General features: G+C 39.6%; 1 protein-coding gene across 10 annotated transcripts in view; it reads right to left on the bottom strand.

Moving 5' to 3' along the window:
- LOC124211531 (uncharacterized protein DDB_G0287625) overlaps positions 1–20955 on the bottom strand; it is a 183185-nt gene that overhangs the window by 110173 nt on the left and 52057 nt on the right. Inside the window, exons 1-2 of one of the 10 annotated variants that reach the window (XM_046610674.2) lie at positions 2420–2450; positions 678–807 (exon numbers count right to left, since the gene is read on the bottom strand). The exons of 8 other annotated variants lie outside the window; for them this stretch is intronic. In XM_046610674.2, the coding sequence (XP_046466630.2) occupies positions 678–807; positions 2420–2423 (134 nt within the window). In that variant the 5' untranslated portion in view covers positions 2424–2450. Of the gene's footprint in view, positions 1–677; positions 808–2419; positions 2451–20955 lie in introns of those variants that run through there. One more of the 10 variants, XM_069133266.1, reaches the window with a different exon arrangement.

Raw genomic sequence — 20955 nt, 5'->3', positions numbered from 1 at the left:
AGAAAAAAATCTGCGTCATTTTGAAGTTACACCGTTTTTTTTTTTTTTTCGTGAATAAAATAATGAATGATTCTCTTTAAAGTCGAAAAAACTCAAGAGTCTATACTCGGTGTCAGGATTAAGTTGAAGTAAGTTTAGCAACTTTACGATCACTGCCTGACTTGAGATTCGTCAAGCGGTGCCGACAAATAAAAAGCAACATCTACCGATATTCTAAAACCTTTGGAAGTTTCAAGTTTGTTTTAGTACGCAATAAATGAGCGTGATTTGTTTGGTAAGTTACGTTGCGTTACGTTACGTGAACGTAGCTAACTGTCTTAACCTTAGTATCCAGGTAGTTGTAAGGTTCCGTTCGAAACAAATGAGAATCGGCGCAAAAAAATACACCGTGTTTTGTTTTTCGTTTCGTCTTGTTGCGCGGGCAGGCGAGAGGCGTAGGTCGGGCCTCGAGTACGCACGAAACTATACGCAGCTGCAAGACGTATGTATCAACAAACGAGAACAAGACGTGTACAATACGGAACACGTAAAACCTCAAGTTTACAGGAGCGAAAACACTCGGCTAACTTCGCGTGGGCGCGATTCTTAAAAATCGTGCGCAGTTGCTTACCGAGCGGAAAAGAAAAAGGAACGAGAGAAGAGAAGAATGAAAAAAAAAAGGAACCGAGTCCTCTTACCTGACAGACGAATCCCTCCTCGTCGAATAACGCTTCGCTGCTTTGAAAAAGAATCGTTTTCGTGCTCGTCGTCGTCGTCGTCGTCGTCGTTGTCCGGACGATGCGTTAGTAATCCAATATGGCGACGCTGCTGTTTACACATGTCAAAACAAAACACTGAATCCGAACACCGCGCGCGTTATTAGCATCGTCAAGGATAGCGATAACAACGAGAAACGTTTACAACAAATTGAATTTTTTTTTCACGAATAACAGTTAAAAGAAAAAAAAACCACCGACGCGTATCCGCCACGCACTTTCTGACAACAATCGTCGATGCGTACGAGTGCGGACCGTTGAGATTGCACCCGAATTCACTCGATGTCGACAATCGGCAGCAACGACACAAGATTCGCGTCCGCGAATCGAGTAAAACGTAAACCGACGCGAACTTGCCGACGGCCGGTGGCAGAAAAGCTGTGAGGAGGAACGACAGAAGCACACCTCCGTCGGATAAAAGCCCCGGGCGGGGTGGAGGGGGAGTGAATAAAAGGGAAGGAAAGGTTGAAAGTACAGAGAGAAAAAGAGAGAGTGAGAGACGGGAAATAAAAGAAGAAGAAATACAGGCCCACGCTACGTGCGACGGGCGAAAAAGAGCGACGCGGCGACTGTCGACGCGACGTACGAATGTCAACGTTCAAATCTGGCCAAACCACAAGAGATTCACGAAACGAACACCGCGAGCGTTCCTCGCCGACTGTCGCTGCCAGCCAACCGCCAGGCCAGCGCACGAGAGTCGTTTCGAGGTGGGGGAGGGGGGGGGGGATCACTGGCCGCAGGGGGGGGGATACGAGGGCGGGGGATCGAGCAGCGGTTCTCAACCGTGCGCCACGCGACTTTTCGATGTGACTCTCAATTCCGGAGACGCGTTCAACGCCACGGATATCGGTGTTTACCTGCCACGCCATGGGTGATAATAATTCATTATTCATATGGAGAATTTATATTTTCACACGATCGCAAGACAGTTTCGTTTCACAGATATAAAACGTGATATACGTGTATGTGTATTGCAATCGATTTTGATAAAACGTGAGATTGTGCAGTTGTAATAAACGAAATTCGTTTAGCTTACAGGGGAGATCAATTTTTTTTTTCAAATGATCTTTATCGTCTTCCCGGGAACTGTGGGTGAAAAGCGGATGAAAACGCCTTTTGAGTTTCGTGTGTATTGTACACACCTATACTGTTTTGTATTGCGCGTGCGGTTATGATTCGGTTTAAGAATGTGTTGTACTATGTGAATTAAGAGATCGTTTTTGATTGATGTATGGTTGAGTTTGTAAATTTGAGATTATGGATGCGCGATGGTTGAAATAAATTTATGCGATTTGACTACATTTACCAGATCATTACACCGGTCGACGAGAATTTTGAATCTGGTATGTAGATGTCAAATTTTGATTTCTTCCACGTAACTGGTAATAGAAAAAATAACTTTATTAGATTAAGTTTGATTATTATTTCAACGTGCTGCTACCTGCTGCTTATACTATATCAATCGAAAACTTCGATATTTATTTATCACGGTAAAAAAAGAGAAAAATAAACTTTATAGATCTCAAATGAAGATTTTGGTTATTATACGATACATAGAATGAAAATTTATTCATCTAAATATAAGCGCGAGTCATTTTTTGTTTTTTTTTTTTTTTAGTGATCCGTGTTATGTGTAATAACGGGGTATATCGAACCATACAAACCCATGTCTGTATACTTTCAGTGTATATAATCATAACGCATTTTGACCTCCGATGTACGTGTTTATAAAATTCAAATGCATCACGCGTGACGTGATTCGTGTCGGTGTCTCCCGAACGCGGCATGCGGCACACCATTAGATAACACACACCCCGTATAAATACCTGTGTGCATAATGTGATCACGTATCCTATAAAATGCTGCGAGCTGTGACGTTAGAAAATTACACGAATGGTATGGTCAGCGGTGCGTCCGTCAGCCGTCGGATCGATTTGTCCGACAAAGTGACATATATACCTACCAATCTTACAATAATTTCAAACCACGACGAGCCACTGCAATGATTCAGAATGATATCATAAGTATTGTGCAATAGGATTAAGAGTAACGTGACTCTAGTTAGACTCCTGGAAGGTTAGTCGGTGCGCTTGCTTATAATTATCCACTCGATAGCCTCTTGTGCCTGAGTGTGCCATGTGCATGTGTATCTGCACGTAATGTTCCGCACACATACATATATATGTCGGCTATATCACTTTATACGTGACGACGACGGCAATGAAGTCGAGTTAAAATGTGAGGAGGCGGTCCAGGCACAGGTACGATGCGGTTAGGTGCGGTACAACTTCCGACTCGTTAATACCTAGGTACAAAGTATAACAGTGCAGAACCATTGATGCCGGAGAGAGCCCAACGCCCTTCTACAAGATCTAAGTCACGCAGCCCGCGGGTGCGTTAGCTTTACTTTTAAAAACGTCGATATTTTCAACGCTTCTCTCGAGCGTTGCAGACAGACTCGCCTCCTCGCGTGGATTAAGAGAGAGAGAGATAAAGGGGGGATGAGGACGGGAGAGGGACAAAGGGAGAGATTGAGATTGAGAGAGAGAGAGGGAGAGAGAGAGAGAGCAACGCCAGACGGACACTGTCTCTTGTGTGGGTGCGTGTACGTATGTGTGCATAGACATCAAGTTTAAGGGTGATTTTAGCTGCCGTGCGATTCTCCAAGGTAAGAGGGTGACTCTGCACGTTACACGAGTACAAGTATGTGTGTGTGTGTACTAAACCACTTGGAAAAGCCGACGTGTGTATGAACTGTTGCTTTACGACGATTTAAATCTTTCATTAGGTACCTGCGGTATGTGTAAAGTATACGTATGCATGTATAACTTTTTATAGGATATATATATATATATATTCTTTGCATGAGGTACGATCGATGATGCACAACGTTAAATTAGCGATAGAGAAATATCGCGCGCCTTATTAATAAACTAGAATTTTTCATATCCATCACGTGGAATATCGAATCTGCAGCCTGATCGAAATACGATGATCGGTTGATTTTTTTGTACATCCGTGTATATACCTCTCTGTACCGGCCGTTTTTTATACGGCATTTCGAAACAACGCCTATTTTTAAATATGTCAATTTTTCGATTTACGGACGACAATGTTTCCCTATACGGCAATAAAAAAAAAAAAAAATCATTATACTTATACAGACTTAAATAGGAAATTAAACGAATACAATCCCATACGAATGACTAAAAACTATATTATACGATATTATAAATAATCGGTACAGATCCAATCGAATATCTATGCGTTTGTGTAAAAATGATTGATTCGTTACACGGCTTTTCGCTTTTGCGGCCAACTTTTCCGGAACGTATCCAGGCCGTAAATCGATGTATGGGAGTATTTCGTTTATTCCGGAAGCATAATGATAGATTGGATATGGATTGAATGAAAAATTTCCACTCGTACACAAATTGTGAGACGATGAATGTGTATTTAGAAATTAAAAGAGCGCAGCCTGAATGCAGGCAGAGGTACAGATATAAGCCTAGGTAACTGTGTAAAAGGGGCAGGAATCCCTTAACAGGGTTCTGATTAATGCAGCTACCTACCTAGCCGGGGATACAGCGGGCATGGAACTCGAGACAGATCGTTGCTCACCGCGCATTTGTCGTCCATTGAAACTCCCGGGGTTGCAGGCGCGTGCGTTCGAAATGAAAAACGAACTCGAGTGAGTTCAAGCAGTCTGCCGTGGCTTCGCTCCCTCGCTGACTCCATCGTCCTGCATCCCCCGCCGGCAGGGATTCTACAATAACGCACGTTTTGCGGAAAAGCCGATAAATTGCAGCGTATGCCAACCTGCGGCCTATATCCGTATATAATACCCACGCCATTGCCGCATTGCCGACTGAAATGCCAATAAAGGTGAGCGATACGTGCGGTATGTAACGCAAAAATTAATCCCCGTCCTACCCTAGAAAATGGAAAAGACAAAATCGTCAATTCAGACGTTTCTTCAATTCTTACTATATATATTGTACCCGATTTCTTTTTTTTTTTTTTGCGAAACTCACCGCTCAACGTTTTCAGCACTCGTATAGACAAGCGAATTTACATTCTACATCGTTGTGTTTAAATAAATATTCGTACATAAAAGAAAATAAATAAAAAATCAATTTTCTCACATCGCCTGTACCTATCGAAGTTTTTGAAAACATTTCGCAACGCAGTTTTATCCGAAATAAAGGGATTCAACTTTGTGATTCAAATAATCCTTGACCAATTTAGATTACAAAGGCAGCAAGGGTGTAACGAATACCTTACGGACGATGTACGGCATATGTCGTCGGTCGGCAGGGGATTCAAGTCACGAAGAATCGAATGTCGGCCACGCTGGCTCGGTTACGTATACAGGTTCGATTATTTCCCGTAAAGGGTGTTTTCGAAATAATAATAGTTAGGTGTACAGGCGGCACGGCATGCACCAGGTGCTCGGTAGGCCTCGTTCATTAATGGCTCGATATTATACGGCGAGGCCTCGCTTGGCTTTACGGAAACTCCTAATAACAATAAGCTTCGCGATTAACAATAAAAACAATCGGTAGGAAAACTCGAGCCTCCGCGTTTACACACCGATACTAAATACCCACGGCGTATTATACACGCAACGCGACCGTATGTACACGGGTGGATTACATAAACTACAATGCGGACCCTGAAACAAAAGAAATCCACGTAGGTTCGGATGATGAATTAATTTGTAAAGCGCGCCAATTGCACCCGTTACTGCAACCCCCTGACGCCGATCGTAACTTCACGAAGCACAGTTCTGTTCCTCGCATATTATACGGATGTACGCGTGATGCGTATGATCCGCGCGTTTGACGAGCCATATGGAGCAGAGCGAATACAAGGGAATAAAAGAAATCAATATACGATATGCGCGTGTAACACGTAGAGATGTGTACAAGGCGCGTTTGCGTGTAACGCGAGTTCTACATATACGTATGTGTAATGCATATGGAGAACCTAGGCAAGGCTACGTCACGGATATTTATGTGTAATTTATATATACCTCCGTTGCACACAACGAAATGCATGTATGCATGTATGTATGTACGTGTGAATGTTACACGTTGCAGACGTCGGGGTGTAGAGGGTATCCGGTTTGAATTTATTCCCTCGACGGTGAAAAATACGAGATCATTGTTTTTACCGTTATCGCATCGGTCAGATTTTTCGATCGATTCTCGTTTCATCCACGATCTAGTACATTTATTATTAAGAATTACGAAGATCGCATGGCGAAGTATGAAAGCGAGCTGCACGCGAACGGTATGTTTGAAATTGAAGTGACACGGCAAGTCGAAACAAACGAATCGAATTGGTATGTTCATCCTTCGTGTGCTTCGTTCTGTAAAAGTTGAGAACTGAGAAATCGAAAATTAATATCACTTTTTGGATTTGTATAAGATTATCCCTGAAACATATTTGCAAAGTGAAAATTTTCACTAAAAGGGGGATATGAAAATTTAGTCGAGGATCGCACGTTATTTTTACGACCGAATTCAATAATAAAATCGTGACACGTCGATGTGAATTGAATAAACAAAGTCCCGAGCTGTGTGCTCGACGCGTAGAATCGAGTCATTATCAGCGATATAACAGTTTGGGATGTGGAGAGATGAATGGTCTTACTGTTGGTAAATTACTTCGGGTCAGAGGGGGGTCGAGTCGTTTAGAATTCTCATCTACACGATCGATCAGGTTCACTGACAAGGTCAGGAAGAATCCGGAGCAGCCGATTGTGCCTCACCACATATTATATTATACTCGTACGTTGCGTGTAAGCGTGTAGAGGGACGTTAAATTGTTACACACATAGAATACGGGGTGATGCAGCTGTCGTCGAGTAAATGCGGCAAACGTTCGAAATCACAATCATAGAACAAAGACGGGCGACACGCGATCAGACCTGATGTGATATCGCTGGTAAAAAGAAGGAGAAGATAAGCTTTAAGGCGATGTAGCAGTCCTACCCTTACCGACCGAGCAAACTCACCCTATTTTCTTCCTAAATTGAATAAACAAATGAACCGGAAGAGTTCCAATTTTGTAATACCTGGTTCTTGTTTAGCAGCCTCACATATTGTACGAACAGAGTCTCACGATCGCTCATTTGACGCCTAATTCTTTCCGGAATTACGCAAAGTATCTCAACATTGCACTTTTTGGTCCCTGAAATGCGTGAAATTTGGGAATAGTAACACGTGTCAAAAACCGCACTGAATTCCTGTACGATGGAGCGACGCATCGTCGTAATATAGAGTGAAAAAGGGGTGAGTTTGCTCGGTCGATAAAGGTAGGACTACCGCGTGACCTTAACTTAACTACAAGATGAATCTCCTCCTCGAAAAGGGAAGTAAAAGCGTTAATTCTACTTGTCGTGTGACTTTTTTTTTCGCCAATTCACTCACACGATATTTCTCACCGAGTATCACGACCCTTTTTCCTCCGAATATATCACCGTGATCCGAATTATATCCTCCCGCATCCATTGACCCAGCTTTTTTTTTCAATTTTAACCTCCTGCCCCGGGTTATGCGGAATGAATTGTCGAGTTGCGGGACTCGGCAGTGTGTGGAAATGGGATTAAAGAGACGCGAAACTACGGTTAAGCCCATGGAGATGGGGCGTTGCAGACACCGAGGGAGGTCCGAGTTTTTAAAGGGTTAACGAACCTGGTGTTACTAACTACAGGTAATCGATTAACGAAGCCCCTCGAGCATCGCGCAGCGTCAGAAACCCAAGAAGGGAGGGTTTCACCCTCTCGCAAATTCGGCGCTGTTTCGGACACTGACTTTTTTTTTTTGTTTTTTTTTTGGCAATTCAGGCGCGTTCACTGACGTGCGCGGAATGTCGTCCGTGCTTCGAGCCGTCTGGTTTGAATGATTTTCGTTGATCCTAGTTCTGCAATTCTGCGCGATTTTGTATGACTCTCGTATTATGATGAAAATATAATGAAGAAAATCGAGACGATTTGAAGAGGCCACCTCTCCTCGTAGGTTCGATGCGTCGTCACTCGTTTCATGCACGAGGTTTCACTCTGCGTATATAATATTATACCTAGGCACACACGCATATATATATGGGGCATTCCATGACACCTCGATCAAGAATTCACGTCAATGTGTCAGATTGGCTTTATAATTTTTTGTATGATAGTACGTGACGAAAAAAGCAAACGCAATTTTTTTTAAATCTGATTCTGCTTACCAGCGTATCTCAAGTATGATTTAAAAACTGGAAAAAAAAAAACACTTTTTACAATCTGAAAAAATTCAGAAAATTCCTACAAAATATTTAAAAAAATGTTGACACCTATTAGAAGATGGAAATTTCATAACTTTAAAAAATAACTACATATATGCATTTTTGACATAAGAATGAACATAAAAGCTCACTGTAATATCTCGCCGAATGAATATTTATCGGTACGTATAATAATGAGCTTCGATGTTCATTCTTATGTCAAAAATACAACTAACTAATAATAATTTCTTTATTTTTTCATTTTTCTTAGTCATCTTTCGTAATTATGAAACCTCCATCTTCTAATGGGTGTAAAAAATTTCGATATATTTTATAAGATTTTTCGGAATTTGTTCAGATTTTAGAAAGTGGGTTCATTTGAAACTTTTCAAATCGTGCTTCGTATAAATTAGGTGGGAAAATTTTGAAAAAAATTGCGATTGCGTTTTTCGTCACGTACCTACTTTCATACAAAAAAAAAAAAAAAAAAAAAACTATAAAGCTAATCTGACAGATCGACGTAAAATCTTGATCGAGATGTCATGGAATGCCCCATATACGTGTATGCCTGCAATTGCAGATGCTTATTATATCTTCGTGCCACAGTCTCGCAATTCCGAGGACCGACTGATTGAAAGCTCGTGTTCAAGAGGTGTTCCGAGTTCGCGTCAATTCCCTCTCAAGCTTTCCTCCACCGGTGAATACCGTGAGACGGAAACGGAAGAGGAAAAATTATCGCATTTGACGAACAGAGGAAAGAAATGATATCACACTTATGCGGCTTGTATTATTAATCATATCACAGGTACAATAGCTTTAGAAACAAAAAATGAGATGATCGTACGTTACACGTTATCATATCTTACACAACGGGTTAATTCTGGGATTCGTCTGCAACTCGAATGTATGAAACAGAAATTCACGAGGGGTTTCGAGCATTAAACCGGTAGTGTATATTTGTTGTACACATGCTGATAATAATTCGCGGTTCCGTATCTGGATGAGCCGAGGAGAGGCAGCGCGGCTTGTTTGAGAGATAGAGAGAGAGATATAGCGTACGCAGGTATATAACACCGCACATACATATATGTATCAGGATTCGAGCGCACTAGGCAAGTAACGAGAGAGCCAAATTGACGACTAAAATCATAATAATTTCGCGTCGAGAGTAGGTAAACAGCTTGACTGAGAGAGGAAGGATTGCGTACCTTAAGACGTATAGACAAGCCTCCCTTCTCGCACTTGGCAATTTCAATCTCACCCGTTTGTTTTTCACTTCTGTTTGAAACAGAGAGTGAAATTTGAATGGAAATGGCAAGAAACAGGAATACGATTTATAAGAAAATTGAAATCTTGACCTCGCTGGTATCAGTGGAGTATGTAATTGATGTTGGAACCGTAGGCCGCTGAAGTACTACTGAAAGAAGATCATCGTGAGAGAAAAAATAAAAAAAATTGTTCGTGCTGTATCCATATATATCCAAAATTGGATTTTAGTTCCAACTTCATTCTGTCCCTGACAGCGTAACTCGGGTCGAAACGTAAACGACAAAAATCATGCGAGGTACTTCAACGACCTACAGTTCGAGTATCGATTACTTCTATCGAATTATAAGAGTTTAAGAAACTGGCTGACTGCGACGCGAGAGAAAGTGAGATTTTATTCGGACGTAGTTGACGATTTTTCATCTCTTTCCTGCGTATTGCGTATCGCATGTAAGACACATACATACGTACCTCTGCGTAGATACATGTTGAAAATAAACCGCAGTCCACGCGAATGCGGGCAAAGACTGTGTAATGCTGTACAAGCTGAGTATTATTGCGGGAATTAAGAAGTCTGTAGGAGAGCCGGCGACCGCGGATACCGGAGTAGCGAAATTAACCGCCAAGTCCGCAAACTTGCGGTTGCCGGAGGCCTGAAGTCGCGGGGGGTTGAAAGAGGCAGCGGTAATTCGCCTTTCGCCAACTTTCATCCGATCCGCGATATTCTACGTGCCAATTGGAGTTTTTATCGATCCAGCAGAACGCCCACTCGAATTCAATCCACTCGCAATTAGCTACTTCCTATTTGCATGATCAGTCTCTGCACAACGCTACCGTTGCACCATCGATGATGTCCATTTGCATGACCGTGATCCGATTCGAGGAGTAGGTTAAACTCGTTTGAATCATGTAGTTTGTAAGACGCGATTCGTAGGAAGCTTGTAGAAATTAAAAGTCTCCAACGATTGAACGAAAAACGTGAGGTTTTCCTTGTTAGTTTTTCAACTTTTACTCCAGATACGTATTTAAACGTTGATACCTTTGATACGAACTTGCAAGCTGCACAGCGGTGTGGGAAATTTTTTAACCGCTCGAATGAATAGCTGCATGAGAATTAGAACAAGGGTAAAATTGCATTTTTGACAGAAAAGAAGACAATGCGATTCGGGGGTGAGATATTTTTCGAAATCTGAAATTTTGTCACTTTTTCAGATGGTAGACGTAACCTTCAAAATGATACACCCCTGAATATAACAAATGATTTTTTTTACATGACAGTAATTTTAACACCGTCCAAAACGTTATGTTATATATTTATTATCGACGGAATATAATTCTCAATATACAAGCACCGAGAAGAAGTTTCGGTGTTAAATATACGTATAATATGTACATTCTATTCAAATTAACATAAAACTTGCAGCTGATCCATTTGTGCCAGGCTATAAAAGCAAGCAAACTTCCTTCCAAGGATACAAGATTCCGGTCTTATTTGCGAAATTCTTTAACTTTTCCAGGCTTTCCCTGCTCGTAATAACCACCCCTTAACCCCTTGAGCCACACATTATTATATTTTATTGTGCTGAGTAAATTTTAATCACAAGATGATATTCTATGCTTTTTTGGTTCACTGATTACAAATCCGTAATCAGATTTCATAAATTCCATATGGTGGATCCAAAATGGCGGACGAAAATTTCAAATTTGATCGAATCCGTTCAAAAAACTGTAGGCAGGGGTTTTCGAGGTCGCTCATTGAATTCGCCGTACTGAATTGTCAAAATATGATTTCGGATTCGTAATCGGCGACCTCAAAATCCCTGGACAGAGTTATTTCGATCAAAGTTGAAAGTTTCGTCCTTTATATTCGATCCGCCATCTTGAAATTTTTTAATCCGAATTTAAATTCGTAATCAGCGACTCGAAAAACATAACTTATGTAAAACGTGTGCAGCAGGATGAGCCAAAAAAACTAACCTATCGAATCTACGGTCTTAAAAGGACCTATTTACCGAGAAAAAAATTCTCCCGTTTGGAAAAATTTATGGCTCAATTTTAAAAGGTGTCGCTGGCCATTTGAAATTTGTCATTTAAATAACACGAAAAAAAAATTTGTTTTTTAACACCCTAACAACTTAATGTATAGGTATGCGTAGAGGGGTAACTTTTTCGGAAATGAATTGTTCCTACAATTTTCACGATTCTTGTCAATCAATTTGTTTCCAACAACAATAACTTACACTGTATCACAGTAATTACCCTCAAGTATAGAAAAGCTATTATCGTACCGTCAGAACTAGCGTAAAATGGCAAAGAAATATGTTTTCAAACTTCTCTAAGCATGCAAAAAATGGATATAAAATATGTGGTGAGGATACCTATCACTACGACTCAAAGGGTTGACACGCTGAGAGGGATGAATAAAAATCCAGTTTTATTTTCATCGGAGTGTGAATACGGGGGGAAGGGGGTTAACATTGATCATCCCCGTACACGTAGCGGAATCGGGGGAGTATAAAGGAATGGGGGGGGGGGGGTTCTCTCTGTGAAATTGGGACAAAGTTGTAATATAGTTGTATAAATAACTGGCGGCTCTCGAGCTAGACGCTGTCAGATATTGCGACAGGCGGGTATAGAAGAGGTACGAGGCGAGAAATAGGAAGGAGGCGAGGGAAGGAGCGTATAACGAGAGTAATGAGGCCTGGCAAAATGCGGAGTGGCAGGTGAGGCGGGGTATTTAAAATGACGAGGGAGGTCAAAGGGGAAACAAAGGACGGCATACTCTCCGTCTTTAACAATAAGATTAGAGGCAAACTCGAAACTCCTCCTCGAATGAAAATTCGGCTTGACGCTCTTTCAATTACAACCTCAGTAAAAGCACTTACGATCAATTAACGCTTCTAGAATCCCGTCGGATCCGATGAGGAAATACAATGAATTTTCATCGCGCCCGACGGGTTACTTTTTTCACGCCCGGTCGCTTTGCAGTTACGACGAAAAAAATTTAAACGACAAAAAAAAGTAAGGAGATACGATAAAAAACACGTTTGAAAAAGGCCCGATCAGAAATTTACGTCGATTCAGCACGGCTCGTGACTTATTGAGCATTGAGGAGGAAAATCGTGTTATCAGGTCGGCAGAGACTCGATATTTCACGTTCGTTACAACCGGCAGTTGCGTGTCATGCGACGCGTTTTGCAAATTCTTCGATATTTTCATTTCATATTTATACAAAATATTAATCTAGAAATACGATTAATGCACCGAGTTGAATATTTCACTGTGAACGTCGATCCTCGTGATTACACGAAACAATTCAATCGGATTACGGACAGAAATATCTTTATTAAAATCAAGCAAATCGTTTGTTTCTTCGATGCAGAAAGTATGCGCGGTGGATAATCTTATGAAATTAAATGGAGAATTCGATCAAATTATTTCGCGTTTAACGGTGCCAAAGTAATTGCGTTACTGTATAATACAGATATCATTTTAAACGCGTGACACAATTTTATAAAATCAGTATATCTACATGTATAAATTATACATACATATAAGAGTGATGTGAAGTACTTTTCACGTCAAACAAGACTAAACACTCGAGTAGATGTGCAATCAAAGAACGAGGGCCAAAACGGATAGTTTTTTCCTCATCTGTATGCAAAGAAAAAAGATGTTCAATCATCGCGTACGATTACAGAAAATATCCAATAATCATCACCAGCTCCCGTATCAACATGCAGACACATATTTTTTATTCAAATCATTTTCATTCCTCATTTGGTTTTCAACGTGAAGTATAATGTTTGAAGCCAGAAAATACAATTCCTATATTCCATATTTTAGATTTTTAAGTCACCAGTATACCTGAACATTTTATAATTTTTAACACACATTCATGCATCCCGTATTCGTACACAATATCGTTCGAAATGAAACATCGTCGTAAAGAGAATCGCCACATGGGCGGCTTTTATTCAACAAACGTTTTGTTTTTACTGCAACTTCTGGGATGGTGGGATGGCGGAGGGGAAGGGGGGGGGGGGGGGCGTTAATCGCGGCGTAAAAAGGTGGGGTGGATTAAATTCATCTGAAATCTCGCGCGTGTTCTTCTCCCCCCCAACCCCACCCCTTCGCCCTCAGATTTCGTTGTTACGCCCGCTCTTCTCGTACTTTTACTCCTGCAGAAAACGAGCCGCCGCCTCCTCCACGCTTCTCTGTGTGTTCACCCAGGGTTTTTATACCTACGGCAACCAAGTTCGCAGAAACAGTGATATCGACCCAACGACTCGACGCAGTCAGGCTCCACCTCCGGTATAACGTTCTCTACTCTATTCCTGCGTTCAGCCACCTTAGCGCAGTCATGTATTTTCCTCTTCTCTCCTCTGCTCTCTCTTCTCCCCTCTCACCTCTGTATCGTCGTTACAAATACGTAAACTCTCCGTTTGCACGATCATTTTTTCATCCGCTCCACTCTTTTCTTCCAGTTTGCCGCATGTCTGTTTTATTTTCTCCTTTCGTTCGTTCGTTTGTCGTCGTTGTTGTTGTTGTTGTCTTTTTTTTTTTTATTTTATTTTTTTAATTTTTGTTGCAATTTTCATTACAACCGCGATTACACGCTACGAGCTTTCGCGTTCTTAAGCAGCCCCTGGCAATCCGCGTACTTGATATACGTATGCATCGTCGTAGGTAGTCGACGTTCAATTACTCTCGATAACTCTCCTTGATTCCCCTTTAGATTTACCTACTTATATTTATCGGTATATTAGAGAGCTTGAAATAATATTGCAGAAAAGTGACGAGAAGGTAACAAGTCATTCCATTTACTCGATCCATCAGAGCTCTACCTTGTTTTGTTTAAAGTTGATGGAATCACCGGTGATTTAAACGTAGAACTTAATTTTAATAAATCAAATATTCAATTTCTCATGAACAACCATCTGTTATACATACCTAATTCAAGTTCTCGAATCAAAAAAGAATTTTCACTCGATTCATTGCGAAAGAAACGTTTCATAAGTATTGAAACTGCATTGGGAGTTCACAGATCGAATTAATTATTCGAATTATTTAACTAGTTATTCATGTCGGTCTGTCGGTTGATCGAAAGTAATATTTGATCGATCCAATTCCATTAGAAATGTATATAGGTAAGTTTTTAATGAATTCGCTTCAATCAAATAAACTTCACACGAATCGGAAATACTTGCAGCGGATAGTGAAATATGAAAGGAAAAGGAGACTGTATTTACTGTCGCGAGAACTTTTCAAAGCGCCACGAAATAAGTTTAAAAAATCAAACAATCCTCGCGTGTATACTTATAATTATACAAGTTATACCTATAACATAAAACATAAAACACTTGACAATCATCGAGATTTAATAAAACACGAACGTCTTGAGACGTCTCTGAGAATGTGCAAAATGTTGTCGTTCAGGGTGGCTCGGAAAATTCACTTCTTGGGAAAATTCCAAAACGCTACGCATTGGCGGTGAAAAAAATTTGAAACTTTGCAGTTGGATGGGTATGTGGTAAAGATACCGCGAGATTTTCATTCTTCCCAATGTATCGCAACGCATGTAGCTATCTGCATGAACACACAGATGCGGAATAAAGATATGTGAGAACTGTTGAAAGTTTATATCGAAGCGATTCGTTGCAGGAGTGGTTTTTGGCAAGGTTGATAGATACGAACATGCATATAGTGTGCCCATGAAATATGTATACATCGGTATGTATCGTTGCAGCGAATGCAGGCTGCAGCATACGTTTTTACATGTATATACCACAGTTGAAAGATTTTCGGTTATAAATATTTCCGCCACGAATCCCTCAAGTTCGGTATAAATAGTGATGAATAACATTGGTCAGCAAAATTTTGTAACAAGGAAGATGCTTACTAATTTTTAAATACCTATAATTTACGCTCGTTAAAAGACTTTATTTATTTTGATTCGATCGTGTCTAGTTTTTTGTTACAACTACTACAAGTAAAATTTAATGTTTATCGTTTTAGACTTGTCTTTTTTGATTCAGGGTGTTTTCTTATTTACAATTAATACCAGTTAGTTGATTACAATAAATAACAAAACGCTCCGAACCAAAAAAGGTAAGTCAAAACGACAAACATTTAATTTTACTCGCAGCGGTTGTAACGCAAAAACTAGACCTGATCGAATGGAAATAAATTTCGATTTATGATAACGGTAGACGGGTATTTGAAAATTAGTAAGCACCTTCGTTGCTGCAAAACTTTGTTGACCAGTGTACCGTAACATTGAATATAACCTCATTTTTGTTCATAAAAACTATATTTTTGGCAAAACTAAAAAAATCGTAGTACAACAAAGCTATTCGTATCTAAAATATTCCAATATTAATTCGATTATACTAAACCTTGTTCCTAACATAATCAGTTAAAAGTTTTTCACATTGTATACGAAAAGTGAACTTTTATTGACCAATGTAATTGGAAGAAAATTTGGAATCACGGAAAATGAGACTAGCCGCAGGCTCTGTGCGCTGTTCTTATTCATATTATTTAAATAATGGCGAATTACAGACAGGTATTTCGGGATTTAATACGTCAGCGTTATTGCCAAGAAGCAACAGCAGCATTTATCACGCATTCCTGAGATGTCCGCACACGTTATAGTCGTAACAAGAATTACTCCTGCATACATCCATGCTTGGTAGAAAATTCCTACATATTTTATTCTATGTTGTTTTTCTTTCTCTTCTTTGCCCTCTTCTTTTTTCTCTTCGTCTTATTCTTATTCTCCGTCTTTGCTACTTTCGAGGGAAATTCTTGCCGAAAAGAAGAAAATTGCGTACATTGAAGAAAAAAAAAAAAACAAAAAAAAACAAGAAAAATATGTACAAGAAGTTCGTAAAGTGAGTAGGTAAGGCGAGAGGTGTGTATACGTATAGCGTTACACGTTATAAGCCCGTGAAATAAATACATTTGAATAAAAGTAAAAGAAAGTTATGCATAATGTGTAATTACAAAAATCCCCATCGCCCAGGTATAAAAGCTAAGGGTAAAATACCTGCAGAAAAAAGTAGATGAAAATTCGAAATGGAAAATCCTATGAATGTAGAAAAGATATGCTAATACGGCACGTGTAAAAGCGTTTTCAGGGAAGGAAGAGGAAAAAATATTCAAGAATGCAGGCGGAAGTGCGTCGTAACAAAAATATGCTCTGACTTGGTTTGCAGATAATGGAAACCGCGATTGTTGCGCCGAGTGGTAACAATACTGAAACTGGAAAGTACGAAAATGGCAAATAAATGAACGGACAATTTATAGGGCTGTACAAATATATTTCATTATAAAAAGGTAAGTAATTTTTACGTCGCTCGGCATGGTTTTATGAAAACGTAAAAAAAAGAAAATACTAATAATAATAATGTAGGTATACCTTTATCTAGATCGCAACTTTCTCTTTTTCCTCTCCCTAGTTACGTTTCGCGTTATTTTTGAAAAATACACTCCGGGTCAGAATTGTATGTTAATTATCGCACAGTATTTTGTCACCTTCGATATATATATATTATATATACCATACCGTACGCAGATTGAATTTTTTGTTGAAATACTGACCGAACCGCGGCACAAAATGTCGCGTTGACATTTGGAAAAATATAAGATATACTTCATGGCTGTATTCGCGTGTAATAATATTTGGAATAATAATTATCCCATAAACTTTTTTTTTACGAGCCCGCAGCTATATTCGTTTTAAAATTTATGTCTGGGGTTATGGATTTTAATCGCCGAACTCATCGCGGAGCTTCATTAATTAGGAACATTATGAATCTATTAATTATGACGTTTTTATCAGGCGTGGGTCGTCGTGTACATAAATTGTGTTAACAAGGATTCAAATCAACAATCCGTGTTGTTTAATAATTTTTCACTCCCTCAGACGAGTGCAGGTACGATTATAGAATAAAAATTTTTTAAGCATCATCCTTTTTTTTTCCAAAACTTCGAGCTGCATTCTGAATTAACAAACAGACACGGCAATTAACGCTATTTCGGCATAGGAGGAATGCTCGTGCGTGAAATTTAAACCAGCGTGGGAGAACTGGCCACATTTATACACCATAACACAATTCTATTTACCTCGATAAATACATTTAGTGAAAGTAAACACATCGGGTTTGTTGCTGTCCCACAAGTCGGTCGTACGTTGACATTTAGAGCGCAATTTTTTACCTCCATCTATGCCTCAGCCAGCTCCATTATCACGTATGATACGATTCAGTCTTCGTTTACTCGCATGAAGTAGGTGTTTGTTTTTTTTTATACCAGGAATGAATTTCATGCGCAGACACCGGGGAAAAACGGCCTGTAGGTACAATAAATTATGCAACGATTTTTCACATCGTTCATTTTGTGAAGCTGGATGAAATGTTTGAAAAAATTTGAGAAGTGCATATCGCGAAATTTCAATTCCGTAATGCACAGACCATGAAGAAAGGAGAAATAAAAGTGACTGAAATTTTTCAACCGCCATAGCTTTTAATCACGCTGCAGCCGTTGCCCGGAAGCTGGATGTTTAATGCCGGTGCACAACAACGGTCTGCAATCAGCCAGGCCTGATCTAATCCACCCCGACCCGACAACTACTTGTTGGTTTAATTAATACAAATTGAACTTAGCGCCTAGTCCGCAAACCCCGTGCCGTTCACAGTGTACATAATACGGTATATTATTAACAGAACTGTCATTTATGTACCTACCGCGAGACGAAGCTTCGTGTATAACGATTATACGGATCCGTATATGGTTTGTCCCCGCTAATGGTGCACCACTCGCACAAACTTTCTATTTAGGTGCTTATAATACTAATAACAAGCGAAACGAACCTGTTTTAATGGGATACGCAGTGCCGTGGGTGAGTATCGTAATTAAAAATGTAAAAAAATAAATAAAAAATATGTAGTTATTCTGTGTGGGATAAAACGAATACAACGAACAAGTGAACAGACGGAATCTAGGCTGTCTAGACAAGTGCATATAGGTATGCGAAGGAAAGGAGATATCGCAGACTTGCGAAGGAATACGAGAGGCGAAAATTTTTTTATAAGAAAATGTGACAGGAAATTGAAAAAGTACGATTTATATCATATTTATCAAATTATTCTTCTATCGCTTTGAAGTGAATACAATCTTGATAAGACGGCGATGGCTTGCGCATGTATCTTCGTGACTTGGAAATCAGCTGAGTCTTTTTTTTTTTTTTTTATCAAGAAACAACTTTTCTCACTGGGTTTGATGTCGCTGATTATTTAGCCACAGGACACGATACCGAGTCGTTGTAACTGACGAATTCAATATGGTTGTAAGTATAGTATATAGAGAATAAGTGAAATAATGTAAAAAGTCTTTCGATTTTTTTCGAAGCGAAATTCAGCTTCTGGAATTATATAACAAGAAGTGGAATTGACCGACATTAATATCGAGACAACGTTGTACGATTAAACATCTAACGCGTTTATTATAAATATTTACTAATGGTCATAAAAACAAAGTGTATCGGTGAATTTGTTGACAATAGTCGTCTGAATAAAACGTATCCATCGCGGAATGGAATCTAACGAATATATGCAAGGTTCTCAGCTATTTTATGGGAATTTGAAACGAATCGTCGATATGTCTGAGTTTCTCTTTACACAATTCCGTTATTTCCTATTTTCCTGTATATAAACAGATCTTTACAGTTCACAAATATGATAATTTCATAAGTAACAAACGTGCGATTATCTTGTAACAAAATGAATGACAACTATCGACTATTGGTTAAAATTTTTTTTTAAATATCACACGAAGAGGAGAAACGTTTGCAAGTATCTTGATGCTGTTGAAAACTGACAAGGTCCAGTCTAATATCCCTAGTATACTGCTAGTTTTAAGTAATTAACTCATGGTCGTCGAGCCGAGAGTAACTTACAGAATACAAGACAGCGTCTCTAAAGGTTATCGGAAGACCTTTTCCTCTTTTCGAGAAGAGGGACGTACTTACGTCAACAGGGAGTGATCAAACAAACGTCGAGAGAATCGCAAGACTGCGGAGCAGACATGGATGCTTGCACTTGCAGAAAGACCGTGTGGATTCAGAAGTGCAGAGATCAATTGTCCCAGAAACCAGGCATGTGATCGTATTTATACCAGGCTTAACAGCGTGGCCACGAATTTGTGGGAGAGAAAAAAATCCATGACTTTTCCAGGATCAAAAACCTAGTTTCTCCTGACATTTTCCCAGTTCTATTAATTTACTAAAATCCTATGTAAATCTTTGAGCTTATTAACTCTATATTCGGTTCAAATTCGATTCGAGTTGTAGAAAATTATGACGTACAAAAACGTCAGCTTGAGCCGATTTCTATCCTCCACAAAAAAAAAAAAAAAAAAGAGTAAACTTGTTACCTCAAAAAATCACGTCTAATTCCCATGATAGAAAATTGATATCTTCACTTTTTTCCATGACCAAATTAAAAATCCCCCGACATTTCCAGATCTGTGACCACCCTGTTGTATCCACCTATCCACCCACACGTACCCTAAATCCGCATGGTGGACGACACCACGTCGTCTGTAGTTGAAAATGTAGCGTCAGTGCCACGCTTTGCCAATTTATTTACCGAGCGACCGACAGCAAAGAGATTTTTATCGCTAGCGTAGCGGATATGCGTACGTGGAACACATCGCAGAAGCATTAGTTTCGCTCTGTTTTATCGTAACACGAGTATGTGATAAGAGTGGAATTAACAGCGTTAACTGGCACGAAATTCGACTGATTCGAGTCATTCCTCCATCTCAGGCTAATTGTCTCGCCGGGCAATTAGCGACACGTGGAACAATCAAGAATCCGGAGAATAATTTCGCCGCTAGTTTAACCGCGTGCACTCGTTTCGTTCGCGACATGACACCTTCTGTTTATACCGAAGAAATTGTTACGGATATAATCACGGATAAAATTTTGTCGAAGAAAGAAAATTAATCGCTGCGCGTGCGATTTTTATTTTCTTTTTCCTTCTTTTTGTACCTTTTATTTCACACCGAGTACAATCGTCTATCCGTTACGGTTCTGCGGAGGTAAAATTGCAGCAGGTTATTTCCAGCAAGTAAACTGGAGTACTTGTTGAGAGATTGGTTAATTTATTATTCATTACCTGTGACACGCGTATCGTGTGTATACGACCTTGTACCTGATTACTTATGCAAAGATCATGAAAATATTTTACTACTTTTGTTTTACCGTCCCTTCGATAGAGACCGCAATCTTCTGCGCTCGCTTGGATTTAGGTGACACGTCTTCGTTCTGCTTAGACTTTATTATTACACCCAGCTGCGTAATTTAAGCCAAACGATTGGACGGGAAACTTTCGTCGTGTGGATACAGGCATTATAATAAAACACTAAGTTACAAGTTTTTGCAAACAGTTTTTAACTCACATCGTTTTTTGCACTAATTTTATGTGTGAAATTGCCAAAATTCTCTGTATTATATTTGTAAAAATATATAATTGGACGTCTAAAGCCATTCGGATGGATATACATTATGCTAGTTTTTTAAAAACTTTCTTGTTTTCCCACGTAACCTTCGAAAACTTAGTTTTTAGTTTCAAACGAAGTCTCGTAAAACCGGAAC

Source organism: Neodiprion pinetum, chromosome 2 (assembly GCF_021155775.2).
Source record: "Neodiprion pinetum isolate iyNeoPine1 chromosome 2, iyNeoPine1.2, whole genome shotgun sequence".
Taxonomy (NCBI): domain Eukaryota; kingdom Metazoa; phylum Arthropoda; class Insecta; order Hymenoptera; family Diprionidae; genus Neodiprion; species Neodiprion pinetum.
This window is presented reverse-complemented; position numbering and strand designations above follow the sequence as displayed.